The sequence below is a fragment of the Pseudorca crassidens genome, chromosome 2 (assembly GCF_039906515.1).
Source record: "Pseudorca crassidens isolate mPseCra1 chromosome 2, mPseCra1.hap1, whole genome shotgun sequence".
Lineage (NCBI taxonomy): Eukaryota > Metazoa > Chordata > Mammalia > Artiodactyla > Delphinidae > Pseudorca > Pseudorca crassidens.
The window spans coordinates 44,600,735-44,621,180 of NC_090297.1; the positions used below are offsets into that span (position 1 = coordinate 44,600,735).

Consider the following 20,446-nt stretch of genomic DNA (forward strand, 5'->3'; position numbering starts at 1 on the left):
GACTGGCAGGGTCATTGTGAGATCGTGGGAGACGATGTTCTAGGAAGTGCTCTGCTAACCGCTGAGGTCTGTATGCACAGGAGAGAATGCTTGGACCAATGCCATGATGGAGATGCAGCTTATCACACTGGCACAAACAAGGGAAAGGAGGTGGACACACGGGCACCTGGGGCCCAGGCCACTATTCCAGGGGCCTGGAGTCTTAGGCCCTGCTCACCTCAACTCCTCACCCACCGTGCCTGGGAGATACAGAATGGCCCTGGAGAGCCTCTGGCCTGTCTCCATGGAGGGAGTGGGTGGGAAGAGCAGGGAGGACCTGCTCTGGGGGTGACTGACAGGCCTGGGGATAGGATGCAGGATGGGAGCCCACCCTCTCAGTGGGGCCCACACTAGTGCCTGGGCCGGTACCCTTCAGCTAAAGCAGTGGTTCTCAACTAGGGGTGAGTTTAATTCCTCCTCCCCAGGATTTTTGGCAACGTTGAAGGACATTTTTGGTTGTCATAACTGGGAAGTAGGAAATCGCTCCTGTCTAATGGATAGAGGCCAGGGATACTGCTAAACATCCTATACTGACAGTACTTCCCTCTCCCCACAAAGAATCGTCCCGCTCAAAATGTCAACAGGGCTCAAGGATGCAGGCAGGGTTTCTGCCTGGAGCCGCCTGCTGCCCTGCGTTAGGCAAGTGGGGGCAGAGTGCGCGTCCTCCAACCCCACCCTCGGCCTCTGCCCTCAGGCCTACCGTGTCAAGGTGGGTGCGCTGGTGCTTGGCGCGGTCGCTGGAGTTGCTGAAGGCCTTCTGACAGCCCGGGTGCTGGCACAGGTATGGCTTCTCGCCCGTGTGGCTCCGCAGGTGGATCTTGAGGTTCTCCAGCCTCGAGAAGGCCTTGCTGCAGCCCTCAAACTGCAGGAAAGGCTGGTGAGGGGTGCTCTGCAGCCCCCGGAAGGCCCACTGCCCAGCCTGGAAGTGGGCCCCAGCATCCTCTCCCCCCCAACCCCCTGACCCTGCCCGAGGCCTCCAGCTGCCCCAGTTCAGCTTCCCATGAAGTGCTCAGGACCCAAACTCTATCTGGGAAGCCCTGGTAGGTCCAGAAAAAAATACACCCCTGACTTACAAGTGGCCACTAGGGCTTGAGAAAAAAGTGGTCTTTCCAACTCTGGATCTCGACAGGTTTGCCCTCCATCGGCATCTGGAAGTGATGTGCTGCTCTAATGGCAGCACTGCCCTGAATGGACAGGATGTAGGTATACATCTATTGCAGACAGCCCTGGATTTGGAACCCAAGGCCTGGCTATGAGTCGGGCTCTGTCCCAGTGAGGCTTTGGGCACTGCCCTTGACCTCCCCGTGCCTTATTTCCTTGCCTACAAACTTAAGACTGTGTGGCCACCACTCAGGGCTGATATGAAGGTCCCAAGGGGTAGGACGCTGACTGTCAAAGGGCTTTGCCCGCCTGGAACACAGCATCAATGCTGATCGCTGTCAGAACAATGACATTTGTAACCGCAGCGTCTCTGATTTATCATTTGGCTGTTTAACATCCATCAAGTATGCACTAGGCCCCATGCCAGGCAGTGGGCATTCAGTAGGTACAGCACAGACATGTGATGCCCCTGGTCAGGGTGGAGATGAGCAGAGAGCAACAAATACAGTGCTGATCCCAGCAGCCTCGGCCCAGCTCCCATCTCTTTCCCCAGAATCCTCTAACTTCCAACTCCTCCCTCCCTACTCTCTACACAGCTACCCCAGGAGCCTCTGGTGTAGGAAAGGGACTCTGTTGCTTCCGCCTGAAGTCCTGCGGGCCTGGCATTCAAACACTCAGCCCGCCACACGTTCCAGCCCCTCTTGACTCCCCACCAGAGGCTTGAAACAGCAGGGGTCCTCCAGGCAATCTCAAGCCTTTGTACTAGAAATGCACTCAGCAAAGAATGTCCTATCTCGTAACAGTGCGTCCAACCCCCTTCAGCCTTCAAAATCCTTCCAACACTGCCCGCCGAGCACGCCCTAGTCCTGGTGTGACTGGCCGCCATTCCCGCGGCGCTCGCTGTGGGCAGGAGGAGGAGCTACACCGGCTCCATCCATCCAGCTGTGGCGCTGGCTGTTTAACCACATGACAACCGGGAAGTGTGCAGCCTCAGTGTCCCCACCTCAGAGACAGAGGCTTCCAGGGGCGATCACAGTGTTGGGACAAGATGCAGGCCACATCTGGGGCCAAAGCCCAGGTGGCTACTCTGTGCCTGCTGCCTTCCCACGGCAGTGGGGCAGGGGGAGGTGACCCTTGAGGAAGAAGAGATCAGAGGAGGCTGGGTTTCCTCTCATGAGCCATTGGTTCCAGCCCTCAGGCCAGGGCAGAGGTCAGAACAAGGACCCAGAGACAACGGTCTGGGGCGGGCTCTCCTGGAGCCTCTCCCTTGAAGACCCGGCCACAACTGTGGGCCGTGCTCTGCTGGGGCTGGTCCAAGGCAAGCTGTCCGCAGCTGGGTTTTAGAAGCTGTTCCGCTTCCTATTTCCAGATGTTATGCCTCTTCCGTGCATCAAAACCAGAAGGAAATCCTGTCTGGGGAATAAACAGGCCACAAGCCACGCCCCCCCTTGCTCTCCTGCAAGGCCGGTGCCAGGTTCACCCACAGTGAGGTGGGGCAGCGGCTGAAGAGCAGGCTGCCTCTTGGCTCCCAACCGGTCCCTTCGTTCCTCTCTGGCCCGAGCCGGGAGGGTGGACATCTGAGGCGGAGGGGCAATAATCCCTCAGGTGCCGCGTGCCATTCCTGACTTTGGAGGGTCCATCCGGCTCTGGAGATCCGTATATCATCTCCCCACCCGGTCTGTGCGCCTACCTGGCCAGCCGTCCGTCTCAGCACCGTTGCCCCCACCCCCATGCCTTTGTTCGGGCTGTGCCCCTCCTGGGACACCTTCCCTTCCAATTCGCTGACAATTCAATTCAGACACTTTTCACGATCTGCAGCTTGGTGTTCGCGGTCTTCCAGCGCGGCTGGACGCCTCTCCCATCTGCATACACCCCACATGTTATGCTGTAGCCACACGGGAGTGATCAGACCCCTAACGTGTCGGGAACTTGAATGCCCCCAGGCCTGCTGGAGCTGTTCCCTTGGAATGGAACGCCTTTCCTTCCTTCACTCACTTGGCAGACATCTACTCATGGTGCCCAAGCACTACCTCCTTGGAGAAGCCTCTCCCAACCTCCTGCTCCTCCTTGGTCACACCCTGAGGTTTTCACTGCACATCCTTTGCCCTTTCTCCATGCCTCCAGGCTAAGGGTTTGGGAGTTCCTTGCGGGCAGAGCTAGCAGCTCACTTATGGGGCAAAGGGTGAGTTAGAAATGTGATCCAATGGTGGTTAAGAATAGGGGTTCTGGGGACTTCCCTGGTGGCACAGTGGTTAAGAATCCGCCTGCCAATGCAGTGGACACGGGTTCAATCCCTGGTCTGGGAAGATCCCACATGCCATGGAGCAACTAAGCCCATGCGCCACAACTACTGAGCCTGTGTGCCACAACTACTGAAGCCTGCGCGCCTAGAGCCTACGCTTCGCAACGAGAAGCCACCGCAATGAGAAGCCCGCGCACCGCAATGAAGAGTAGCCCCCGCTCGCCAAAACTAAAGAAAAGCCCGTGCGCAGCAACAAAGACCCAACACAGCCAAAAATAAATAAATTAATAATTTATATAAAAAAAAAAAAAGAATAGGGGTTCTGGAGCCTAGGGGTGCACACGCCTCCCTCGTGTTCATCAAGGTACCCCACACCTGCGCATGTGCGCTGTGCCCATGCCATGCCTGTGTATATCGGCCCAGCTCGTCCTGCCCACCCCTACCCCACTGGAACTTAACAGAGCTGAGTCCCAGGCTGGGGTATAACAAGCAGCTGGCCAGAGCACCATGATGGGGGACCCAACCCTCAAGGTAGAACCAGAGGTAGCAGCAGGTGGGGTAGCAACTGCCCCATCAGGACAGGTCTGGGACGAGGATGTTACAGGTACACCTGGCAGAGCAACGCCCGCAGCAGAGCCAGCATCCCAGGCATGCCAGGGCCTTGAGGGGAGATGGGCTCTGCCTGCAGCTGCTTGCCAAGGTCCCCGTGATCCTCCGCCTTTAACAACCCCAGAGATGGGCTAACAGAGGCAGAGAGAAGAGGACGGGAATGCTCGTGGGTTCAGCACCTGTGCGCTCACTCTGCTAGGCCTGGTAATGTCTCTAGCATGATCGACTATCCTCTCCACAGCCCTCGGGGCAAGTATCTCTCCCACTGTCAGAAGCTGAGGCTCGGGGGAATCCGCACAACAGTTACAGACATGGACCCTGGTGTGGGACGACCAGGGCTTGTGTCTTGGCTGCTCCACTTGTGAGTGATCCGAAGTGAGTCCCTTCAATTCTTTGAGGCTGTTTCCTCATCGTAAAACTGGGTGAGTTCTACCAACCTCAGAGGGTGGCTGCACAGTAAGTGCTTCTCTTGGTAGCAGGTGCTTGCTCAATACCGTCATTGTAGCTACTATTTAGGATCACAGAGCAGGTAAGTAGTGGAGTGGCATTCTGCCTGGGGTGGCAGCTCCCGGGCCTGCTGGCCCTCTGTGGAGTTGGAAGGGTGTGTGTGTATGCGTGTGTGTGTGATGTCCCGCTGGGCATGGCGGGCTCTCAAGTCCCCCCAAAGTCCTGTTTCTACTTCTCACTCCTTAACCCCTCACCTCACTCCCCATCTTCCTCCCCCAGCCTGACATCCAGACTAACCTCCTCAACACACCCTGGGCTCAGGCCTATCAAAGGGGTGTCAGCCTGCTCCTGGGGCCTGGAGCAGGCTGGGGACTGGGCAACAGTCTGGAGGGGCAGGTGCCCCAGCACCTCCTCTGATGGGGAGTTATCTCAGTGCTGTCCTGGCTCCACCTCCAAGGAACAGGTGCCCTGGACAGGTCTGCTCCCCCACCAAGCCCCTCATCTGTACCCTGGGGAGCCAGGACCTGGCAGGGCTCACACAGTGGTGGAAGGGCCTGGTCTGGAATCCTAGAGCTGGGGCACCTGAGTTTCTCATGAGTCCTTCTCTGCTGCCTTACAGCGGTAGCTTCACCAGACAGCCCCCAAGACCCCTCGAGCTCTAATGCTTTATGAGTCCATTTTTAAATTGTAAATCTAACCAGGTCACCCCTGCTCAGGACCCTCCAGGGCTCGTTGTGCCTTCTGACATCCGGTCAACCCCCTTAGCCTGGCATTCAATGCCCTCCACGGTCTGGTGTGTCAGAGGCTGGGGTGAAGTGTTCAAACTTGGAAAGCAGATGGCTCTGTAATCTTGGCAAGTCAGTGCCCTCGCTGTGGCTCAGTTTCTTTCTCTGTAAAATGAAGATGCGAGGAAGCAGCTCACAGAGTTGTGGCAGTGGGGCAATGTGCATATCTGCATGTCACGCAGGACGTCAATGTTGTCACTATTATCGTGGTGGTGGTGGTGTCTCGCCCTGAGGGAGGACACCCCTGTGGGGCAGGTTTTACTGACCCCAAAAGTAAAGAACAGGAGGCTCTGGTTGATGTGTTTGCCATTGATTGGTGTGGCCCTAAAACTCTTTCTACGCCAAGCCCGTGGAGTACCCTTTGGCTTGAAGGGGCCCCATGCACTGACTGTGTGGGGTCTGGGGGGACAGCAGGGAGAGGTGCCCCACCACTGCTGTGTCATGGGGTACAGATGCTGCCAGAATGGAAACATGGGTCTTATTGGAACAGAAATGGAGTCAACGGGCACATCCGGGCTTTGGGTCTCCGTTTGCTTGAGGCGGGTGGAGGATGGGCCTTAAGGCAATGCTACGGTGACCCAAGGGTGTAATGATGCTTCCGCAGGGTCTGCACCCCACCGGGTACATGCTAGGGTGGGGCCTTCCTGACATTCCTCCCCCAACACTCCAGTCTCCTGAGGTTCTAGGGCAGATTTTGCCCTGTTGTCCATGTCCAGGTGTATAACCTGCAGAGCACACCCCTGCTCCCACTGCAAGGGGGCAAGGAGGTGTAATTGCCCCCACTGTGCCAGAGGGCACCAAGCCTGGGCTCGGCTGCAGTCAGAACTGCCGTCTCCTCTAGAAAGAAGTGACCTCCCATTTCTACTTCTAGATCTCCTTCTCTTCCTCCCCTTCATTCTGGCTCAGCAGACGCTTGGCTGTTTCCAGAATATACACCACCCCTCCAAGTCTGCCTATGATCTCCGCTCTGTTTGTCCACAGAAACTGCCCTGTGCAACCATTCACATGGCCCAGCCAACGGTGCAACACAGGGCTATTCACTTGGGGAACTCTGGTGCCACTTCTGCTGGTTGGACACCCTGGCCACTGACCTCCCACCTTCCACCTGGATGCTTGAGCCAGAAACCTGTTCCCTCCTCCCTGGCCCCTGCATCCAACCATCTGCTAAGCAGGGAAATGCCACCTCTTAAACATCTTTCACATCCGCCCACTACTCTGGTCCACACCCCAGCACTGCTCACCCAGGTGACTGTACCAGCCATCCTGCCTCCACTCTCCCTTCCCAATTCATTCCCACATGATATCCAGGATCTAGAACAAAGACGGAAGCCTATAGGTGTGTCTGAGCCCCCTTTCCCTGCCACCCCCGCTCACACCCTGCATGGCTCCCCAGTGCCTGGGAAAGTACAAACCCTCACCCCAGCATTCTGGCTGGTGCGGCCTGGCCCTGGTAACAGCTTGGTGATGTCTGCCCCCTCCACCCTCACGCCCCTCACCACTGTGTTTCAGCATCAGATTGGCCTGGGTTCAAATCCACTCTTCCGAACTCGATGACCTGGGCAAGTTCATTTCACTTGTCAGAGCTCAGGTGCCTTATCTGTAAATGGGGGCATCCACTTGGGCACACCTGGGCACATGGTGGGTGGGTGCTCTCTGTGAACCACAGGGTATATGCAGCATCCTGTGGCCAGAGCCCTGATGCCAACTGTGTGCACCCAGAGGATTACCCAGGCACCTCTTATTCGGGATGAATTTGCAACACACCAGTTCACACAACCAAACACAACAGATCTATCTGGCCAGAAGCAAAGGCTCACATGCCATGGGCAACAGAGACGGCCGCTACTGTGGGCAAGGAGTACCCGGAGAGGGGAGAAGGAAGAGAAGAGCTATCTGACAGTCTAGAAAAATGTAAGAGTGAGTGCTGGGTTTTTCTTATTTACTTAGAAGGTATAAACATTAAAATATGTACTAAGATGACACTGGGGTGAATTCAGAATGACCTTAGTGACTGGGTGACACCCTCTCAGTCACCTATCAGGAGCCGGGAGCCATGTGTGTTTTGTGTGGTACTTCATTTAATTGTGACAACATGCTCTTCTGGTGAGGCTCCTTTCAGCGCCACGCTGCAGATGAGGAAACTGAGGCTCAGAAAAGTGACATCACTGGCCCTAAGTGATGTCACACAGCCAGTAAGTGGCAGAGCTGGGGCTGGATCTCAGGTCTGGCTGATGTGCAAGTCTGTATATGTGTGTCCCTAAGTGCTCTGGCTACCGCCTCAGGGACCCCTACAGAAAGCACCCAAAACAGGCTGGTACTCGGGAACTATGACCATGATTTCCAACTGGGCTCACATCCTGGGTTCCTTTCCCAGGCAAAATCAGGCCCAGCCCTGGATGCAGAGCTGATGCTGGGCAAAGGCGACACCCTCCTTCCTCCCGGGGCCTCCGAGAGGAGATGCCACCACACAAAAAGGAAAGCCGCGGCAACACAGCAGAGAACAGCGAGCCCGGCTGAGGCACTGAGTCTTGAAAGGCCCAGTTCCCACATGTGGGGCGTGTTACTAAAGAAGATTCAAATAACGGGGGAAAATACCCCTGGAACCATGAAGCCCTAGACCATCTGGAGTTTTATAGTAACAGGCAGGGGAAAATCAGAACCTAATTGAAAAAAGTCCACTGCAATCCATTACCGCTGCATGCAGCTCACAGAACCAAGGGCAGGAGATGAAAGCCTGAGAGGAGCCGTCCCGGGAGCTGGGGAGGGGGCACTCTTTTCCCTTCCAGACCAAGCCCAAGGACCCTTCAAACTCTGGCTGGGGGGAAGGAGAGGGCACTGGGTCTGGCATCAGAATCTGCAGGGCTGGGCTCACCCCACTCAGCGAGCTGCCGTCTCTGAGCCTTTCTCGCACCTGTGAAAGGGCAGAGCGAGTTCATTCAGGGCAGCCCCGGCACGGAGCCAGCTGGTGCCGGGCACGCCTGTTCTCTCCCTCTGGGCCTTGGGGGATGATCAAGGGCCCTGTGTCACATGTGAGGTGTGGGACATTGTGCCACAGGCCGAAGGCCACGAGGTCTCGCAGACAGAAGTTTGTGCCGGGGACTCACCACCGACCGCCACGAGCTTGGGCAGGTCATGTCCCACCTCTGCCCTCATTTTTCTCCTCTCTAAAATGGGCCACCACAAACGGCTGCTAGAAGTAAATAAAAGGACATGCCCAGCACGGGACCTGGCACACAGCGGTCCCTGAGGAATGTCAAGTTTCCTCCCTGTGGCTGACATGGGCCAAGGAGGAGGGAGGCCCTTTTCTCATGCTCTGGCTAAGGATCTGGACACAAAGGGCAAGGAGGAGGTTTGGGGGAACGGGGCACACGGGTGGGGGCAGGAGAGGAAATGCCTCCAGTTTTGGCCTTTGCCAATGACTTGCTTCTAAACAAACACATTTCTGGTTTAAGGGTAAAATATATTGGGTTTCAACAGTCTGGCAGGCCATGCAGGGATCAACTTTTCACCTACTTTACAACAGTGATTTGGATGGGAGAGCTGCACGGTGCCAGAACCTTCTCCAAGATGCCAAATAATTCTGTTTGGCCAGCTCGAAAGGCCAGCCAGCCGGGAGCTGCGGTCCACGCCTCACCCCGCTCCCCGGGAGAGGGATGCTGCTCTGCAGTTACTGTCCTCTGAACCTCATGGGTTTTCCACGAGGCTCTTCTCAGGGCCTTGTGCTGCGAGGGTCCTCAGAGGTAGGTGGAGGCAATAAGGGGAGGGACAAAAGTGGAGAGTCCTGGGAGGTGAGGCTGGATGGCACTGGCCTGGACTGTGCCCTGTGAAGGCTGCGAGGGTCTGGTCCAGCCTTGGGTACCTAGTGCCGTCTGAGTGAATGAATAGACGGGCAGATGGGGGCAGGAGGGAGACCGTGACTGTAACAGCAGCTATCACATTTACTAGGTGGGGGACTGGGCCAAACTCTCCCTAAACACGTCTCCTTAGTCCCATTAACCAGCACGACAGGTCCCCTTGTTACAGAGGTGGAAACTGAGGCCCAGGGAGTTTATGTGAGAGAGACCCCGAGCTCATGAGGGATGGAGGCTGGGTTTGCCTCCCGTGCCCTTCTGTGCCTGGGCCCACTCTTGTCCTAGGCAGCCAGGACCGAGGGGCGCCATGAGATCCAAGGCGAGCATCTCTCAGCTCTCTAGGCCTTCATGACCACCTAGAGAAGCTGGAGGCACACAAAAGGCAGAGAGAGACTGGGCTGGGGGGCCACAGCCTCCTTTCCAGAGCCGGTCAGACCGGGCCTGCCCTTGGGAGGAGATTTCTCAAGCTAGCAAGGTGCGGGCTGGAGATTCCCCATCTCTTCCTCACCAGGACTGCTCTGGAGGCTCTGGGCTGGGCCCTCTTCCAGCAGAAAGTCCCTCTCTGGGCAAGAAACAGGTTCCTGTTCCCAGCCAGAGAGAGCCAAGAGGGCTAGGCCACCTTTCCAGGGTATGCAGAGCTCCCCAGAGTAGGAGGTGCACGGGGAGGTTGAGTCTGCTCACCCAGTAGACAGGTGGGATCCAGGGGGCTCCCCGTGCTGACACATGGCTTGAGGTGTGGAGAGAGGCTCGGCTAGGGGCCAGGGCTCAGAGGCTGCGCAGAATGGCTGACACACGCACACACACATAGCAAGCCACCAGCCGCAGACCCAGAAATGCAGACACGCACACACTGACACCTCTTCTGCCAACCAAGCCACACATCAAAGACACAGAACCCCAGGACACCAACACACAGTGCATGCGCGCACACACACACACACACACACACACACACACACATCATGACTCATGCCACACACACACACACACACACACACACACACTCATACATATACCCAAGGACACCCAAGCCCAGACCCCACCACAGGCACAAACATACAAACTCCGCAGACTCTAGATGCACTGACACACAACCCCACGTACAGCACAGCAGAAACTGGCTCACATATCAGAACACAGATGGCCTCATGGTGCTCTGTGTGTGCACAGGGAGAGACACCCAGAGACAAAGTCCAGCAAAAGCTTCCTCCAAGAGGCCAGTGGATAAAGACAAGTCCTCACACCAACATCTCCACACCCAACACAGCCAGACCCATGGACAGTCACGCTCCCACACGCCTCTCCATGGCTCCAGGCTGCCCAGGAGAGGAGGCTGCAGGTGGGAAGAGCCAGCTGAGCCCACTGTACCTCCTGATTTTCCCACGGCAGCTGGACAGGCTTGGCTTTGGGGAGGGAACATGTGGCCATAGAGAACTCAAAGGCAGGGCCGCAGGCCACCCTTTGGTCCCACTGACCTCTAGCCCAGTGCCCACTCCCCCTTCCTAACCTCCAGCCGCAGGCCTTTGACCATGCAGTGTCCTCCGCCTGTCCGGTCCTCCCTGCCCTTCTGGTCTTGGCTCAAGCCTCAGCCCTCCCCTCCTCCTGTGCCAGGCCTTCCCTAATCGCCCCTGTTCCCACCCTGCCCTGAGCGCCCGGACACCACCCTGATGCACTGAGGCCAGGACGGCCTGTCTCTCACTGTTCGTCCTCTCTGCGGATGCCGCATAGCCCCTGGGCCTTGACACATGCTGCCCGGCCTCTAGAGCTCACCCCCAAGAGGGGAGGCAGGCACAGGTGGGAAAGCGACATGGCAGCCCATTCCATCTCCACAGCCAACTGAGAAGCAGAAGCACCTGGCCCATTTGCTGAGGCGACACCTGTCCAGGTGCGACAACATCTGATCCTAAGAGCTGGGGGTAAGGCAGGTGAGCGCTGCTCCAGGAGGAGGAGGGGAGGGACTGTAATGAATGAAAGGGTTCTCTCCAGCCTCAACCCTCCCCCAAATAAGGGTGCGCCCACAGCCTGGGTCTCAGGTCCAATTCCTCCTCTTCCTGGCCGCTGTGAACCTCAGTGTGCTCCCTGCAAAGGGGATGACACTCCTGGCCTCAGGGGCCTATTATGGACAGCAGAGTGTGGCCTTGGTACTGGGCACAGGGCAGGTGCTCAGTTCTCCTTTCGGCTCCTCTCCTGAATTCCAAGAAGAAACAACAGAGGATGGGTCCATGGTGTGAAAAACATGAGGGTCTGAAGACCTGATTCCAGCCCTGGCTCTGTCACAGGTTACTGTGTGAACTTAAACCAGTCACCTGCTTTCCTTGAGCTTAATTACCCACCGCCTGCCGAGGACTGGCGAGTGCACAGGTGGCAGCTGCATGAATTAAGCCCTGTACAACGCGCAGCACCCTGGGGCTGCCCGGGGAGAAAGGAGATCCAAGACATTCCACCCATCACCTGAAATAAAACCTCATGTCGGGTCAGTGCGAATCATGACAAATGTACACGTGCAAAATTCCCTTCTGAGGTCACGGGTGGGAGCAACCTGCCCCATGTGCACCTGGGGCTCAGTTCCCACCAGGAATGTCCCGTGAGGCTCTGGGCCCCTTGGGAGGGGGGAGGGGCACAGCTGGGCCAGACTGCTGGTGTGTGTAGCTCTGGGGTAGCAGGGGCCTGTGGAGGTCGTAGTGAGGGTGTGGGGAGCCACAGAGGGCTGTGCTCAGTCTGGGGGAGCCCTACTGGAGAGGAAATCAGTGACCCATTCCCAGGTGCTCAGGAACAGAGCCGGGTGACTGCATGTTCACCAGGGCTGCTTGGAGGGTGCAAGATGGTTCGTAAGTTACCTTCGGGGATATCCAATGGCTCTAAATTGGGTTGGATCCGACACCTGGGGCCCAGTGGGATAAACAGGCCAAGCTGACCTGCCTCAGCATTGCCACCACCCTCCCACCTGCCACAGATCCTCTGGGAGGCCCTGTGATGGCAACTTAGGGCCACACACTGAAGAGAGTCACGTGGCTCCACAACGCTCGCTGCTGCCACTGACCGAACCCAGTGCCTGGACTCACCATTAATGGTGGATGGAAGGAACGATGACAGCCCAGCTTTCAATCGAGCTAATGAAGGAAGGTCAGTTGCCATTAGGAACCAAGTACACAAACCACAACAACAACAAAACAAATGAAATCCAACCTACGGAAGGACGAGAAGACAGGAAGAGACAGGGCAGAACTTTCCAGTGACCAAGTGCCTCAGTCTGCAGGACACCTCTCTTCCCTGGTCTAACCAGTATCACAGCAACCCCGCCAGAGGCAGGACTGGGGCTCACAGGCTCACTCTGGGGCTTCTCGAGCCACTGCTCATGCCTCCCAACTGGCCCACTGTGCAAGAGACATCCAGCTGTGGGCTGTGCACTTGGCTGGTTCAGCCACAGAGGACTCCCCTGGGCCAGGTGTCCTGGGAACGTCCCTTTCCCTGCTAGGCCTCAGTTCTCATCTGTCAAATGGGTATGTAGTAATAGCGTTGTGCCTCCACCCAGGTGCTTCTGGAGGAGATAAGTTGGCAGAAAGCAGAGCAGACAGGAGTGAACTCCTGGCTTTTGGGTTTCAAAATCTCAGGTCTCGGGGCCAAATGGAAAGAACTCTGGAGACAGAGATGGGTCACACACAGTAAATATTTCAAATGATTTTCTGCCCCAAGCCATCTGCGAGTGCCCAGCACAGGCCTGGCACACAGTGGGCTTGTGTGAGAATATCTGTTAATGAATGAAAGAAGAAAGCAACAAACATACGAACCTTGAGGGAAGTGTGGAGCAGGGCAGGGAGCCCCCCACATTAGTGGAGCCCAGGAGAAGCCTAGGCGGGAGGAAGAGCAAAGATTCCTGTGTTCCCACCCCTGGAAAATGTCTGGCTGGGAAGGGGACGCTGGAGGGAAAGCAAGACACGGGGAGACGGCAGGGCTCCCTCAAAGTGGGGAGGCTCAGAGCTCTGCCCTTTCACCCTAGGGCCAGGCTCTGGTGTGCTGATAGCACCCCCAGTTAGGCTTGTGGGACCTGAAGCAGGGCTGCTCCCAGGCAGGCAGGACTCTGGATCTCTCAGGAGGTCCCACACCCAGATGTTGAGTCCAAGCTGGCCCCAGGGCAGCCTTTCAGATGGATGGACAGGCTTGGCTTTGGGGAGGGAACATGTGGCCATAGAAGAGACCGCTGGGCTCTGGGCAAAGACGAGGTGGGGTGCAGGACGGCTCAGAAGATGCCAGCGTGAGAAATGACTCTGAGGACCCCTCGGTTCAGTGCAAGCCCCTCCCACCCACAGAACTGGCGCAGGGCTTTGTGAACTGCCTGAGATTTGCTACTCAGCTCCGGAGACTCAGAACAGGATGGGAGTTCAAGGAAGACTTTCAAGTTACACTCTCTCACACTCAAGTCTGTGGACTTCAGGTTCAGATCTGACATGAATAAAATAGAGACCATTGTCTGCCCTGTTACGAGGATGTGGAAAAGGCAGAAGGGAGGAGAACTGCTCCTGAGGTGTGCACCTCTGAGTCGGCCTGTGCAGCCCCCTTTCTGTGCACCGCCATCTGTGCTCTTCGGGGCACCCTGGACAGAAGGTGCTCTATCACCCTCTTTCCCAGAGAGCCTGTGCTCAGGGCGCCCAGGGGCTAAGAGCAGCAGCCGGACTGAACCCAAGGCTGTCTGATGCCAAAGCCCTGTCCCTGTTCTCACATCTCATTCAACAAAAAGCAGACGGGTCTGAAGATTTAGGAAACATTAGGCCACGGGCAAGAAGTGACTAGAAACAAAGAAGTAAATGTTTCACGTCACCAGAAAATAACAATACTAGCGATAATAGCCACCACACTGTTTTTCAGATCCCCTGAGAGTGTTTATTTCCCTTAACACACAAATTCTCCAGATGTTCAGTCCAACACAGGTTGGAAAGCGCTAGAAAGGGTCTGGGGGAGGCATCCCACCCCTCACCTGCGCCTGGTGCCTCAGGGGTCTGAAAGGGAAGCGTGCCTTCTGCTGGGCCAGGCAAGCTGTCCGACTCTCGTGGGAACCTTCCGTCCCTCGAGCAAGGGAGAATCACCCTGTGGTCACCACACAAAAGAACGACCAAGTAAACTGAAAAAAATTACAACCATATGATAAAGCAGGAAGGGGTCCTTAAGGAGGAACACACTGCGAGGCACTTCTCTGAGAACCGAGAGGGTGGCAGGAGGGGCGTCCTGGGGAGCAGGGCCCCGCCCAGATGGCTGGCTGCACAGCCTGACTCAGGGGGACACCTGGAACTCATTAGCATTATGTCAGGAATAATGTAAAATTAAAACATTTAGCTTTGGATTCTAAAATTAAGGAGGACAAAAAGAGAAGGATGCCATTGTGCTGAGCCACTCAGCTATGACTTGGGCACCAATAATTTACAGAAAAAAAAAATCACTGCCTTACACTGGGGCCCAGCCGGGGCGCCCTGCTAGCGGGGGCTGAGGACAGAGAGAGGAGTCTCCAGCTCCGTCCTGGGGGAATCAAGTTGGGAGCCTGAGTGGGGCCCAGGTGAGGTCTTCCAACCACTCACTCCCTCTGGCAGTGCCAGTTATATGCCAATCCTGCCACTCTCCTCACTGTCTCCACCCTGGTCACTGCCCCCAAATCCACCATCTGTCCTACAGCCAGAGACTCCTAAATGGCAACCTGCCCCCAACATTGCTCAGACCCTTCGATGGCTGCCTACTGCATTCAGGATACAACCCCAGGCCCTCAGCCTGGCATTTCCAGCTTCCCACCATCTGCATCTGCAGGCCTTCCAGCGGTGCTTGGCTCCCAAGCTCCCTCCTCCCTCTCTAGTCTCCACTTAGATTGACTACTTGGGCTCTTGGAACTTTACACCTCTGTGCTGTTGCCTACGCTGTTCCCTCAGCCTGGAATTCCCTCAGACACCAGGGCTCAGTGCCAGTGGTGGCTCCTCTGCAGAGGCTCTGGGCTCTGGGGGCAGGTCCTGGGCCAGACTCCTCTCTGGGTCCTCCTAGGCTCAGGGGTAATAGCAAGGTGGCTGGGCTGGGCTGCGCGGGGACCTGAGACTCACACAATGTCAGGACTGGCTGGCCCTCGGAGGCCTCTGTGTTATAGGTGGGGACACCACGACAGCCCAGAGAGGGCATGGCTGCCCCTGCCCCCAGCTTTGGACCCCTGGATTCTCAGGGCATGCTCATTCTGGGTTAAAGAGTGCTCTGAAGTCATCCAGGCTGAAGTTCAAATCCCAAATCCCTTCCACTCTATGAGGGGCACAAATCACCTAATCTCTCTGGGGTTCAACATCTTTGTTGGCATTGCAAGGATGGCAATGATGGTATAGTGTTACCCACTCCCAGGCTGTGGAGAATCGGCACCAGGCTCTGCTCTATCACCACGGGTCACCACCAGTGACCCCCTGTGAAGACAGAGAAACCGAGGTCCAAGGCTACAGAGGACAGGGAATCAATGACAGGATGGAGACGAAGGCTCCCGGCTCTGGAAAGGTAGTCTGGGCAGGGTTCACAAAGCCTGACTTGTCCAGTGGCACAAGAGAGCAGACAAGTCATTCATTCATTTCCTCACTCATTCATTCACTCAGCTAAGTGCACACGGCTAGGTGTCCAAAATACACTGCAGTGAAGAAAGCAAATTACCAAACAACATATCTAGTATGATTCCCTTCCTGTAAAGAGTATAATTATCATATACACAGAGAAGTCTGGGAAAATACTCCAAAATGTTAAACAGTGGTTATTTCTGAGTACTATAGTTAGAGGTAACTTTTCCTTTTTTCTTCATACTTTACTCTCTACTTTCTACCTCTTGATACATTATACTTTTGCTTTATACTTTATACTACTCTGTTTTGTTGAAGTTTAAAAAAAAATTCACAGTGGCCAGTGTGATACTTTCATAGATAGATCTAGGTTGCAGAAGAACTAGACTTCCTTCTTAATTCTGCATGTGGCTTTGGGTGAGTTGTCCTGCATAACACGACCTGGGGATGTTCCCACCCTCGATGTGGAGCCTGAAAGATCTGAGTCAGGTCTGGATCCGACACTTGCCCCTGTCCTATGTGATGTGGGTGAAGGACTTCCCTCTGATCTCAGTTTCCACACAAATACATGGCAACAACATGATGACCTCCAGAGGGGATCTGAGGATCAAGGAAGACATGGATGGTGACCCACTTTCATGGATGGTGACACAGCCCGTGACGATGACAGCTGTGTGGCTGCATCAGGGAACCCAGGCCCACCCCATGGGATGCACTGAGGGACGCCTCCTCATAGAGTGACATCACCAGGCTGTTTCCCACGTGGTGACCAGTGATGACTGAGGAGTCTCAGGAGACAGAGCGGCCAACTTAAGTAAACAGTGGACACAAACAAGCTCACTCCTAGGGCAGAGGACACACAGGCAGGTCCGAGCCACAAGACTACATGGGGGCGGGCAAGGCTGCATTTCACACCGCAGCAGCAGCCGTGAGCCACAGAGCGCCGTGGGGAGCAAATGCTCCTTCAACATCCTTCTCTGCAGCCTCAGCTGAATGTCTGGGGACACGTCTCTGAGCCAGCTGGATGGGCTGCGGGCTTTAGAGCAGGCAGAGCTGGGTTCAAGTCCCAGCCCCACTGCTGACTGGCCCCTGCCCTTAGGCGTGGTACTTAGGCGCTCTGGTCCAGAGCTGTCTTCTGGAAAACAGTTAACACTCCTTCCTTGTAGGTTTATTGTAAGGGCCAAATGAGATAAGAGACTGCATGGGATCTACCATTTCTTACTCCTACAAGTGAATCAGTAATAATAAGTTTAATTTTTCAAATCATTAAATCAAATCATATAGAAAAAACCCCAAACACCCATCAAGTGATGAATAGATAAATAAAAATAGTACATCAATACAATTGAATATTATTTGGCCATAAAAAGAAGTAAAACGCTGATACATTCTACAATATGGGTAAACTTTGAAAACATTATGGCGAGTGAAAGAAGCCAGATACAAAACACCACATACTGTATGATTCCATCTACGTGAAATGCCAGAATAGGCAAATCCACAGAGACAGAAAGCAGATTGGTGGTTGCCAGAGGCTGGGTGGAGGGGAGAATGGGAGTGACTGCTAACAGGTACAGGGTTTCTTTTGGGGATGATGAAAATGTTCTGGAATTAAGATAGTAATAATGGTTTCACAACTTTGTGAATATACTCAAAACACTGTATACTTTAGAAAGATGAATCTTGTGAGTTATATTTCAACAATACTTTAAAATATTAAAAAGAGAGAGGGAGATGGCAGGGCCTTCCACCTCTGGGCGTGGACAGGCCCCCGCCCCAGCACTACTGCATGCCAGGCATGGGTGTCATTCTCCATGCAGCCTGCACTGATGTACCTCTGCTCCCATCACTTGCTACTCAGGGTGCCCTTCTCCTGCCACTTCACCTGGCAAAATCCTGCTCATCCTCCAAGTTTCAGATCATATGCCACCTCTTCCAGGGAGCCTTCCTTGATTCCCCTATTGTTAGGGCAAGACTCCCCTGGGGTCCCACAGCCCTGACCTTCCCTCATCACAGACCCTAGGACTCAAGATCCTAACTGTCTGCCTCTGGGTCCCTTGCTTCCACCACCAGGGCTGTGACTCAGACATGGAATAGTGCTGGTCCCACCAGCTGGCCTCTCATCCAGGGCCCAGCAGTAGACTGTACTCACAGCAGGGGCTCAAGGGCATGTTTGCTTACTGAAACAATCGGCTCAATTGGGGTTAGCCACCCATGTCCCATCCCACCCTGGGTAAGGAGAAAAAGGCTCTTTTTAAAATCACAGGTCTGACTGGAACAGGTGTTAGAATAAGTCTGCCCGTTTTATACCGGGGAGACTGAAGCTGGGGAAGGAGAAGAGACCGGTTCAAGGCTGCCCAGCAAGTCAATGGTGACACCAAGACAGGGAGCCCAGACTCCAGGCTCCCAGCCCAGTGCTCCCTGACCTTTGGCCTCGGGGCACTCTCCTCCTCACACCCAGAAAAAAGGCAGCAGCTCCAGTTTCAACATGGGCTGAAGATGGTAACAACAGTGGGTCCTCATCTGTGGCCCCTCCCTCTCCTCCTGCATCTGCAGAGAACTAGCTCTTGACTCCTGGGTCCCGAGCTCTTCTCCACCTTTCACGCTCCTGCCTTTAATGGATGGAAGGTGTTGCTTATCTCTGTAAGGTCCCATTTCTCAGGCCCTAACCCAGGCAGTCCCGCCGACCAGGCAGCTCCCAGAACTTCACCACCAGCGAGCCCTCCAGTGGACCCCGCGGGCCCAGTCTAACGTAGTTGCTAACTGCGTGCAACACAGTGGGTTTTCATTGACTTTTGAATGACTGTGCATTTTGGAACACAAGCTCGGTGAGCCGGGCTCAGACTGGGTCTGGCAAATCCTATTTGTGGCCTCTCCCTTTGTGCGAGCCAAGCCGGGCTGCCGGGGATCACCAGAGAAGAATGACGGTAATTTCTCATTCGAAATATGTTTCATAAAGTCCATTTCCATTTTCCTCAAGGAGCCAGGAACAGCCCAAAGAGGTCCAACTTGAGAGTCTCTTTGTGTGGGAGCCGCAGAGAGGACTTTTGTTTTCTTATAAATCTATGCTTATTGTGTTTTCCATGTTTCCTGCAACAAGCATATAAAAACTTTGACAAATATTTATTTTTAAAAACTCAAGGATAGAATCCTCCTGCTTCTCCGACTTCTCCCTGCTGGTCTGTCTCTCATTGCTCCCTTATACGGGGTTGGTTTCTGCTGAACACGGGCTGAATCTCTCCCCTCCAGCTGCCAAGCTCTAACTGGATCTTGTGTCTGCTGGCTTTACCTTCTTAGCAACTCCACCTTTTAAAGATGACTCCTGTCCAAGGCCGCCACAGGAGTCCCTGGCTGACCGGGACCTGAATGCAAAAATGCACTTCCTCTTTTCCACTATACCACCTCACTTCTCTGGGCCTCAGTTAACCATCTATAAAATAAAGGGGGACTTCCCCGGCACTTCCACTGCAAGGGGCACAGTTTGGGTCCTGGCTTGGGGAACTAAGATCCTGCATGATGCATGTTGTGGCCAAAAAATAAAATAAAATAAAGGGGAAGGGACTGAAGATGGTCTCACAGACCCCTTCTGGCTCTGGCATGCCACACCTCGTGTGCACCGCCAGGCACCGGAAGGCAGGGCTCAGGGGTGAGTTCTGAGGGCCTCCGTACTCACACCAATGTTGGACTTTGCCCTTTCCAGCAAAAGGCCCTATTTGTGCACGTCTCTAATTGGAGAACTGGGGTCTCTGTGCAGCACTGAGTAGGTGTTTATCTGCCAGACCTGTAGCATGCTGCCATTGGCAGTGCCATGTCCATGATGGATGGGAGTGTGGGGGGCACTCGCATGGCAGTAAGGGGCAGGGGAGGAGGGCCACACATGATATGTGGACCCCTGCTCTAGGCCACATGCTTACGCCTATGACTTCTGCTAATCCTATGACAATGGTGTCACGCTAACGTAATCCCAGCTCAGGGTCCTACCACTTGACCACACTGTCTTTCACTGCGACCACAACTCTGGGCCTGGCTTTTGGGGACAGGCCTGCATGAGTACAGAAGTTGCTGACCTGCTATGGCAAGATGAGGATTAGATGGCCTCTGCCCTATGAAAGCAGACCAGGAGGAACGCTGAGGGTGGGCCAGGTTTTTTGGGTGATGTCATTCTGTGTCTGCTTCCCTGTGGTCTTCCATGAGCCCTTCATAAAGTCTTTTTTTTATCCTTTTCTTTTTGTTTTACAGCTCTGTTAAGATGTAATTCACATAACCATAAAATTGATCCATTTGAAGTACACAGTTCAGTGTTTTGAAGCATATTCACAGAGTTGCGCAACTATTACCACAATCAATTTTAGAACATTTTCTTCATCCCTAAAAGGAACCCCATACCCATTAGCGGTCATTCCTCCCTCTCTGTAAGCCCTGACAACCACTAATCTACTCTCTATTTCTATAGATTTGCCTATTTGGGAAATTGCATGTAACTAGAATCATCCAATATGTGGTCTTTTGTGGCTGGCTTCTTTTGCTTAGCAGAATGTTTTCAAGGTTCATTCATGTTGTTGCGTGTATCAGTGCTTCATGTTTTTGTGGCTAAATAATATTCCATTCTATGGACGCACCACATTTTATTCATCAGTTGATGGATATTTAGGTTGTTTCCACTTTTTAGTTATTGTGAATAATGCTGCTGTGAACATTCATGTACAAAATTTTGTGAAGACCCATGTTTTCATTTATTTTGGGTATATATCCAGGAGCAGAATTGCTAGATCACATGGTAATTCTATGTTTAATTGTTTGAGAAACTGCCAG

The 20,446-nt window shown here is 54.4% G+C and overlaps 1 protein-coding gene across 4 annotated transcripts in view; it reads right to left on the reverse strand.

Annotated features, from left to right (window-relative positions):
* GLIS1 (GLIS family zinc finger 1) overlaps nucleotides 1-20,446 on the reverse strand; it is a 227,014-nt gene that overhangs the window by 22,045 nt on the left and 184,523 nt on the right. For all 4 annotated transcript variants that reach the window (XM_067726209.1, XM_067726208.1, XM_067726205.1 and 1 more), the window contains one exon: nucleotides 740-901. In XM_067726209.1, coding sequence (XP_067582310.1) covers nucleotides 740-901 — 162 coding nt within the window. The remainder of the gene's footprint in view (nucleotides 1-739; nucleotides 902-20,446) is intronic.